At 57.9% G+C, this 9,508-nt stretch overlaps 1 protein-coding gene across 1 annotated transcript in view; it reads right to left on the reverse strand.

The window, feature by feature from the left end:
• vps37c (VPS37C subunit of ESCRT-I) overlaps positions 1 to 8,832 on the reverse strand; it is a 38,545-nt gene extending 29,713 nt beyond the window's left edge. Inside the window, exons 1-2 of the mRNA XM_041173908.1 lie at positions 8,100 to 8,832; positions 6,801 to 6,926 (exon numbers count right to left, since the gene is read on the reverse strand). Of these exons, the coding sequence (XP_041029842.1) occupies positions 6,801 to 6,926; positions 8,100 to 8,120 (147 nt within the window). The 5' untranslated portion in view covers positions 8,121 to 8,832. The remainder of the gene's footprint in view (positions 1 to 6,800; positions 6,927 to 8,099) is intronic.
• Between the last annotated feature and the right edge of the window lie 676 nt (positions 8,833 to 9,508).

The following is a 9,508-nucleotide window of genomic DNA, read 5'->3' on the forward strand; positions in this document are numbered from 1 at the left end:
AACAACCTTCCAGCATCACCCTGGGGAGGAGGAGGGTGACCCTCCAACAGCACAGGCCGCACCCTGGGGGGTGGGGAGGGCGAAACAGCGCAGGGCGCGGCCTCAGTACTGAGCCTCCACCAGGGCAGCACTCACTCAGTGCTGACCCTCTGGCTGCGCTCCATTTCTGAAATAAATACGACTGCTAATTGCTAATCCTCTCTTCCTGATCAAACCTGAAATACAGCTTCTCACCGCCGGCTCCACCTCTCCCTTCAGGTATTTGTATTGCAGCCTCTGCTCTCTCTCTCTCTCTGTGTGTCTCCGGGTATTTGCATAACCACACAGAATGAAAGAGTGCCCCAGGCCAGACCAGAGGGCCACAGTGCATTAGCTCATCAGGCTCAGCATTGCCAGGTTACCGAGGGCCTTCAGTTCCCCATGTGATTCTGCCCCTGCAACCTCGAACACATATACCATTCAGCCCCCTCGAGCATGTTACACAGAAACAGGTGGAGGCCATTCAGCCCCTCCTCGAGCCGGTTACACAGGAACAGGAGGAGGCCCCATTCAGCCCCCTCCTCGAGCCTGTTACACAGGAACAGGAGGAGGCCCATTCAGCCCCCTCCTCAAGCCTGTTACACAGGAACAGGAGGACGCCCATTCAGCCCCCTCCTCGACCCTGTCAGACAGGAACAGGAGGAGGCCATGCAACAACTCTAACCTGTTGTGCAGGAAGAAGAGGTCACTCAGCCCTTTGAATTCGCTCTGCTGTTCTCCAGTATTTTGGTTACACTATACCTCATCTGCATTGACCCCCATCTTTGCGAGATCTCTCAACACCCCCTAAAAAGAAAAAATCAATCTCAATCTCAAGAGCTCAGTGGAATCACCCATCTACAGCTTTTTGAAGGGGCTGAGGTGGACTGAGAGTTCCATATTTCTAGCACTCTTTTATATAAAGGAGTGCTTCCTTACATCTCTCTTGTTTGGCCTACCTCCACTTCACTGGTCCTGGAGTCCTTGTAAAGCAGCCCACACCCTCCCCAATGCCCGCCAACAGGTTACCCGAATAAATCCGGTAATCGTCTTAAACTCTTGGCTTGGATCAGCCGTTAATTTTGCTAAGCCACGGGACGCAGAGCCCTGTGTGTGTGTGACTCATCCACGTCATTTAAGCCTTGGGCTCCAAGGTCAGTGTCACATCAACACTGCTGTTGCTTCATGTATTAAGTGAGCCAAGAGCGAGCGAGAGAGAGAGCGCCTCCGAGCGAGAGAGAGCGCGCCCGAGCGACAGAGAGAGAGAGAGAGAGAGAGAGAGAGAGAGAGAGAGAGAGAGAGCCCGAGCGAGAGAGGGAGAGAGAGAGAGAGAGAGCCCGAGCGAGAGAGGGAGAGAGAGGGAGAGAGAGAGAGAGAGAGCCCGAGCGAGAGAGAGAGAGAGAGAGAGAGAGAGAGAGAGAGAGCCCGAGCGAGAGAGAGAGAGAGAGAGAGAGAGAGAGAGCCCGAGCGAGAGAGAGAGAGAGAGAGAGAGAGAGAGCCCGAGCGAGAGAGAGAGAGAGAGAGAGAGAGAGCCCGAGCGAGAGAGAGAGAGCCCGAGCGAGAGAGAGAGAGCCCGAGCGAGAGAGCCCGAGCGAGAGAGAGAGCCCGAGCGAGAGAGAGAGCCCGAGCGAGAGAGAGAGCCCGAGCGAGAGAGAGAGCCCGAGCGAGAGAGAGAGCCCGAGCGAGAGAGAGAGCCCGAGCGAGAGAGAGAGCCCGAGCGAGAGAGAGAGCCCGAGCGAGAGAGAGAGCCCGAGCGAGAGAGAGAGCCCGAGCGAGAGAGAGAGCCCGAGCGAGAGAGAGAGCCCGAGCGAGAGAGAGAGCCCGAGCGAGAGAGAGCCCGAGAGAGAGAGAGCCCGAGAGAGAGAGAGAGCCCGAGCGAGAGAGAGCCCGAGAGAGAGAGAGAGCCCGAGAGAGAGAGAGAGCCCGAGAGAGAGAGAGAGCCCGAGAGAGAGAGAGAGCCCGAGAGAGAGAGAGAGAGAGAGAGAGCCCGAGCGAGAGAGAGAGAGAGAGAGAGCCCGAGCGAGAGAGAGAGCCCGAGCGAGAGAGAGAGAGAGAGAGAGCCCGAGCGAGAGAGAGAGCCCGAGCGAGAGAGAGAGCCCGAGCGAGAGAGAGAGCCCGAGCGAGAGAGAGAGCCCGAGCGAGAGAGAGAGCCCGAGCGAGAGAGAGAGAGAGAGAGAGCCCGAGAGAGAGAGAGAGAGAGAGAGAGCCCGAGAGAGAGAGAGAGAGCGAGCCCGAGAGAGAGAGAGAGAGAGACAGCCCGAGAGAGAGAGAGAGAGAGACAGCCCGAGCGAGAGAGAGAGGGAGAGAGAGCCCGAGAGAGAGAGAGAGAGAGAGAGAGAGAGCCCGAGCGAGAGAGAGAGCGAGAGAGAGCCCGAGCGAGAGAGAGCGAGAGAGCGAGAGAGAGCCCGAGCGAGAGAGAGCGAGAGAGCGAGAGAGAGCCCGAGCGAGAGAGAGCGAGCGAGAGCGAGAGCCCGAGCGAGAGCGAGAGCCCGAGCGAGAGCGAGAGCCCGAGCGAGAGCGAGAGCCCGAGCGATGAGCGAGAGCCCGAGCGAGAGCGAGAGCCCGAGCGGAGAGCGAGAGCCCGAGCGAGAGCGAGAGCCCGAGCGAGAGCGAGAGCCCGAGCGAGAGCGAGAGCCCGAGCGAGAGCGAGAGCCCGAGCGAGAGCCCGAGCGAGAGCGAGAGCCCGAGCGAGAGCGAGAGCCCGAGCGAGAGCGAGAGCCCGAGCGAGAGCGAGAGCCCGAGAGAGCGAGAGCCCGAGCGAGAGAGAGCCCGAGCAGAGCGAGAGCCGACGAGAGAGAGAGCCCGAGCGAGAGAGAGAGCCCGAGCGAGAGAGAGAGCCCGAGCGAGAGAGAGAGCCCGAGCGAGAGAGAGAGCCCGAGCGAGAGAGAGAGCCCGAGCGAGAGAGAGAGCCCGAGCGAGAGAGAGAGCCCGAGCGAGAGAGAGAGCCCGAGCGAGAGAGAGAGCCCGAGCGAGAGAGAGAGCCCGAGCCGAGAGAGAGAGCCCGAGCGAGAGAGAGAGCCGAGCGAGAGAGAGAGCCCGAGCGAGAGAGAGAGCCCGAGCGAGAGAGAGAGCCCGAGCGAGAGAGAGGAGCCCGAGCGAGAGAGAGAGCCCGAGCGAGAGAGAGAGCCCGAGCGAGAGAGAGAGCCCGAGCGAGAGAGAGAGCCCGAGCGAGAGAGAGAGCCCGAGCGAGAGAGAGAGCCCGAGCGAGAGAGAGAGCCCGAGCGAGAGAGAGAGCCCGAGCGAGAGAGAGAGCCCGAGCGAGAGAGAGAGCCCGAGCGAGAGAGAGAGCCCGAGCGAGAGAGAGAGCCCGAGCGAGAGAGAGAGCCCGAGCGAGAGAGAGAGCCCGAGCGAGAGAGAGAGCCCGAGCGAGAGAGAGAGCCCGAGCGAGAGAGAGAGCCCGAGCGAGAGAGAGAGCCCGAGCGAGAGAGAGAGCCCGAGCGAGAGAGAGAGCCCGAGCGAGAGAGAGAGCCCGAGCGAGAGAGAGAGCCCGAGCGAGAGAGAGAGCCCGAGCGAGAGAGAGAGCCCGAGCGAGAGAGAGAGCCCGAGCGAGAGAGAGAGCCCGAGCGAGAGAGAGAGCCCGAGCGAGAGAGAGAGCCCGAGCGAGAGAGAGAGCCCGAGCGAGAGAGAGAGCCCGAGCGAGAGAGAGAGCCCGAGCGAGAGAGAGAGCCCGAGCGAGAGAGAGAGCCCGAGCGAGAGAGAGAGCCCGAGCGAGAGAGAGAGCCCGAGCGAGAGAGAGAGCCCGAGCGAGAGAGAGAGCCCGAGCGAGAGAGAGAGCCCGAGCGAGAGAGAGAGCCCGAGCGAGAGAGAGAGCCCGAGCGAGAGAGAGAGCCCGAGCGAGAGAGAGAGCCCGAGCGAGAGAGAGAGAGAGAGAGAGAGAGAGAGAGAGAGAGAGAGCCCGAGCGAGAGAGAGAGAGAGAGAGAGAGAGCCCGAGCGAGAGAGAGAGAGAGAGAGCCCGAGCGAGAGAGAGAGAGCCCGAGCGAGAGAGAGAGAGAGAGAGCCCGAGCGAGAGAGAGAGAGAGAGCCCGAGCGAGAGAGAGAGAGAGAGCCCGAGCGAGAGAGACCGAGAGAGAGAGAGAGAGAGAGCCCCGAGCGAGAGAGAGAGAGCCCGAGCGAGAGAGAGAGAGCCCGAGCGAGAGAGAGAGAGAGAGAGCCCGAGCGAGAGAGAGAGAGAGAGAGAGCCCGAGCGAGAGAGAGAGAGAGAGAGAGCCCGAGCGAGAGAGAGAGAGAGAGAGAGCCCGAGCGAGAGAGAGAGAGAGAGCCCGAGCGAGAGAGCCCGAGCGAGAGAGCCCGAGCGAGAGAGAGAGAGAGAGAGAGAGAGAGCGAGAGAGCCCGAGCGAGAGAGCCCGAGCGAGAGAGAGAGAGAGAGAGCGAGAGAGCCCGAGCGAGAGAGAGAGAGAGAGAGAGAGAGCCCGAGCGAGAGAGAGAGAGAGAGAGAGAGAGCCCGAGCGAGAGAGAGAGAGAGAGAGAGCCCGAGCGAGAGAGAGAGAGAGAGAGAGCCCGAGCGAGAGAGAGAGAGAGAGCCCGAGCGAGAGAGAGAGCCCGAGCGAGAGAGAGAGAGCCCGAGCGAGAGAGAGAGAGCCCGAGCGAGAGAGAGAGAGCCCGAGCGAGAGAGAGAGAGCCCGAGCGAGAGAGAGAGAGCCCGAGCGAGAGAGAGAGAGCCCGAGCGAGAGAGAGAGAGCCCGAGCGAGAGAGAGAGAGCCCGAGCGAGAGAGAGAGAGAGCCCGAGCGAGAGAGAGAGAGCCCGAGCGAGAGAGAGAGAGCCCGAGCGAGAGAGAGAGAGCCCGAGCGAGAGAGAGAGAGCCCGAGCGAGAGAGAGAGCCCGAGCGAGAGAGAGAGCCCGAGCGAGAGAGAGAGCCCGAGCGAGAGAGAGAGCCCGAGAGAGAGAGAGAGCCCGAGCGAGAGAGAGAGCCCGAGCGAGAGCGAGAGCCCGAGCGAGAGCGAGAGCCCGAGCGAGAGAGAGAGCCCGAGCGAGAGAGAGAGCCCGAGCGAGAGAGAGAGCCCGAGCGAGAGAGAGAGCCCGAGCGAGAGCGAGAGCCCGAGCGAGAGCGAGAGCCCGAGCGAGAGAGAGAGCCCGAGCGAGAGAGAGCCCGAGAGAGAGAGAGAGCCCGAGAGAGAGAGAGAGCCCGAGAGAGAGAGAGAGAGAGCGAGAGAGAGCCCGAGAGAGAGAGAGAGCGAGAGAGAGAGCGAGAGAGAGAGCGAGAGAGAGAGCGAGAGAGAGAGCGAGAGAGAGCCCGAGCGAGAGAGAGCGAGCGAGAGAGAGCGAGAGCCCGAGCGAGAGCGAGAGCCCGAGCGAGAGCGAGAGCCCGAGCGAGAGCGAGAGCCCGAGCGAGAGCGAGAGCCCGAGCGAGAGCGAGAGCCCGAGCGAGAGCGAGAGCCCGAGCGAGAGCGAGAGCCCGAGCGAGAGCGAGAGCCCGAGCGAGAGCGAGAGCCCGAGCGAGAGCGAGAGCCCGAGCGAGAGCGAGAGCCCGAGCGAGAGCGAGAGCCCGAGCGAGAGCGAGAGCCCGAGCGAGAGCGAGAGCCCGAGCGAGAGCGAGAGCCCGAGCGAGAGAGAGAGCCCGAGCGAGAGAGAGAGCCCGAGCGAGAGAGAGAGCCCGAGCGAGAGAGAGAGCCCGAGCGAGAGAGAGAGCCCGAGCGAGAGAGAGAGCCCGAGCGAGAGAGAGAGCCCGAGCGAGAGAGAGAGCCCGAGCGAGAGAGAGAGCCCGAGCGAGAGAGAGAGCCCGAGCGAGAGAGAGAGCCCGAGCGAGAGAGAGAGCCCGAGCGAGAGAGAGAGCCCGAGCGAGAGAGAGAGCCCGAGCGAGAGAGAGAGCCCGAGCGAGAGAGAGAGCCCGAGCGAGAGAGAGAGCCCGAGCGAGAGAGAGAGCCCGAGCGAGAGAGAGAGCCCGAGCGAGAGAGAGAGCCCGAGCGAGAGAGAGAGCCCGAGCGAGAGAGAGAGCCCGAGCGAGAGAGAGAGCCCGAGCGAGAGAGAGAGCCCGAGCGAGAGAGAGAGCCCGAGCGAGAGAGAGAGCCCGAGCGAGAGAGAGAGCCCGAGCGAGAGAGAGAGCCCGAGCGAGAGAGAGAGCCCGAGCGAGAGAGAGAGCCTGCTTCACCATCATGGGTGATCTGGTTATGATCGCTTCCCTGCCTGCTCTGCCCCATACCCTTTCCTTGACACCCTCGTCTATCAACAATTTGCCTAACTCAGCCTTGAATAAATTCAAAGAGCCAGCCTCCACTGCTCTCTGGGGAAGAGAATTACACATAATAACGACCGTTTGAGGGGAAAACATTTCTCCCCATCTCCTCTTTACACTGTGTCGCCTTGTTCCAGTCTCTCCCACAAGTGAAAACATCCATCTACCCTATCAAATTCCCTCAACATCTGATATGTTTCAATAAGGTCACCTCTGTACACACACACACACAGACACACACCCAGGCACGTCATGGAGATGTATCAACCATTCCTTCATCAGTGCTGAGTCACAATCTTGGAATTCCCCTGGTCTATTCTGGGAACACCTCCACCACACAGGCTGTAGGCGTTACGCTGGTTTCAGAGGGAGCTCAACCAAGGTGGATTAGGAATGTGGCACACATTCATTTTCTTTCAGCAGAATGACATCGCTCACTCCGCTCAATTAAAATTGATGCCTGCCCCGTTCTAAAAACATCTGGTTCTTGGATATGAGGGACTGGGTTACCAGCGTGGCATCAAGCGGACAATGGCAGGTCATGGGGTAAGATATCAGCCTTGCCCAACTGGGAATTAGTTTCATCTAAATAAGCAGATCGATTCTCTCACCTCCTCGCTGTCCAACACCAAACTCTCTAGCTTCTCTTGGCTGTTCAGGACATCCTGGAGCTGTTCCTGGCTCAAACCCCTCAGTTTGTTCATCAGAGACACTGACAGGAGAGCTTCCATTGGGATCTGGAAGGAAGAGGGGACACAAGGAGGGAAGTCAAACACTAGCTCGGCCGCTCTGCTCCGTCAGCCCATTAGCTGCTACTCACACCTCAGTGAGTGGGGGCACTAACTCCCCATCATCCTAATCAGAAGCTCGCGAATTCAAGATTTGCTGCACATCCGCTCAGGATCCATTATCCAGTCTGACACTCACGCTGGATGAGGGGGCACCCGAGGGTCAGCGCTGCGCCGCCCAAGGGTCAGTGCTGAGGGGGCGCCATGCCGCCCGAGGGTCAGTACTGAGGCAGAGCTGCAATGTCAGAGGTGCTGTATTTTGCATCAAGACTTCAAACCATGGCCATGTCTGCACTCTCATGTGGATGCGAAATATCCCACTAACGCTATTTCGAACAACAGCAGGGGAGTTTTCCCGGTGTCTTGGGGCTAATCAAGGTCACTCAATTAACGTCATTAGATAAACAGATTATCTGGTCGTTATCAGATTCCTGTCTGTGGATGAAAGCAAAATACTGATGCTGAAAATCTGTAACAATAACAGAAAATGTTGGGTAAAAAAAAAAAAATCAGCAGGTCTCGGAACATCTGTGGAGAGAAAAAACAGCGAACATTTCGAGTTTGTATGTCTCTCCTTCGGAGCTAAAGAGAAGTAAAAACATGCTGAAATTTATACTGTTTAATCCGGGTGGAGTTATCCAGCCTCACCTGCTCCGCTCACCTTAAACAGTATAAATTCCATCACGTCTTTAATTCCCTTTAGCTCCGAAGAGTCATATGGACTCGAAACGTTAACTGTTTTTCTCCCCACAGATGCTGCTAGACCTGCTAAGTTTTTCCAGCATTTTCTGTTTTTGTTCCTGTGGAGGTCTGCACTGTGCTAATTGCCTGCCACCTTTCCTACATTACAACTGTGACCACACTAGGGGAGAACCTCAGTGGCTCTGAAACAGAAACAGAAAATGCTGGAAAAACTCAGCAGCTCTGACAGAATCTGCGGAGAGAGAAACAGAAAACGCTTCCAGTCCATGTGACTCTTCTTGGCTCTGAAATGTTTTGCCAATATCACAGAAGGGGCTGTATAAATGCAAGTGTTCCCCCAGTGGAGCTGTACATACACATTACTGAGCGACCCTGACAATTAGAATTTAGCAGTAGGATACAAAAAGCCGAAACATTTACCCTGGTTTCAAGGGGCTTCATCCAAAACTGTCCAATTTGCAAACGTTTTGTTTGTGACTCGGGGGGAGATTAGGAGTAATCTCTCCATCGCAGCTTTCACATGTTCTGACCCTGGTGCAAGCAGATCTGTTAAAAGACAACCTCTGACTCTCGAACATTTCCAGAGCTAAAGCACCGTGCTGCGATGGACATCGAGTCCTATCCACCCACACACACAGCAGGAAAGGCCCAGGCTCCAACCCGGCCTAGTGCTCAAGTTCACTGATCTGATGGGGGAGGGGGAGGAGCAAGGGATCCCTGGCTTTACAAATGGAGAGATTGGAGAAGCTGGGATTGGTGATGAAGAGCAGGGGTTAGTGGCACTTAGTGGAATAGTTCTTTGGAAAAGATGGGCCGATCTGCCCTTTCCCGTGCCGGATCATTCCGCGAGAAGCCAGACTTTTCACTCGTCCAACGCCTCTCACAATCTCGGGATGTCCCGTAGCGCTTTACAGCCACTTTTGGAAGTGTTGTTACTGTCGTAATGTAGAAACCACACTGGCCAAATTGTGCACAGCAAGATCCCACACATCGGCCAGCTGATCTGTTTCAGCGATGTTGACTGAGGGATAAACGTTGAGTCCCAGCACATGGAACCCCTTTGCTCTTCTTCAAAATGATGCCCGTTAGGTTTGTTATTTTACTTTTACGACCACGAGAGGCTGTGGGACCTCGGTTTTGTGTCTTGTCTGAAAGACAGCACCTCCTAACAGTGCAGCACTCCATCTGCGCTGGCACGGTAAGAGCTGGCCCTAAGCCTCTCAGCTGGGGTCTCTGGGGGTTGGGGGGGGGGGGGGGGGATTCAGGGGAATCGTACCTGTTGTCAGTCCGACTCCACAGTCTCGCTGCTTTGCTGCGTCTATGCCCGGCTCCCTCACCGATATGTCAAGGCCGATCCCACAAAGGTGAGGCTGCGATTTCTTCCCCCTCCCTGCTCCCTAAAAAAAATAGGCTCCTAATCCTCAATGTTAAATCCCAGAGGACACAGCCCAACTCCTTTCAACGCAGGCAAGCCTGCGGACCTGGTGAATATTGCAGGGGTAAGGCACGGTGATCCAGAAGGCGATCTGGGATAGGGAGAAGCCACCTTCAGTCGTCAAACCTTCGCTGGACGGAGGAGAGAGGATGCAGCTCAGAAATGAGGCCCTCTGGCTCCCGCTCGTGTGAATAAGTTCAGGGATTTACCAGCGAAAGGATGCAGCAACATAAACCACTCTGTGTGTTTTAAAATGAACCCCAACAGCTCAGTCACTCATCCAACTCCGTCCCCACACATCGTTATCAACCGGGAAGCCTTAATTCTTTTTCAAAACGAAAGAAAATCCGAGAGAAATGTCCAAAGCGTCACTGTTTCTCCCTCTAGAAATCTG

Source organism: Carcharodon carcharias, chromosome 24, assembly GCF_017639515.1.
Source record: "Carcharodon carcharias isolate sCarCar2 chromosome 24, sCarCar2.pri, whole genome shotgun sequence".
Classification (NCBI taxonomy): Eukaryota; Metazoa; Chordata; class Chondrichthyes; order Lamniformes; family Lamnidae; genus Carcharodon; species Carcharodon carcharias.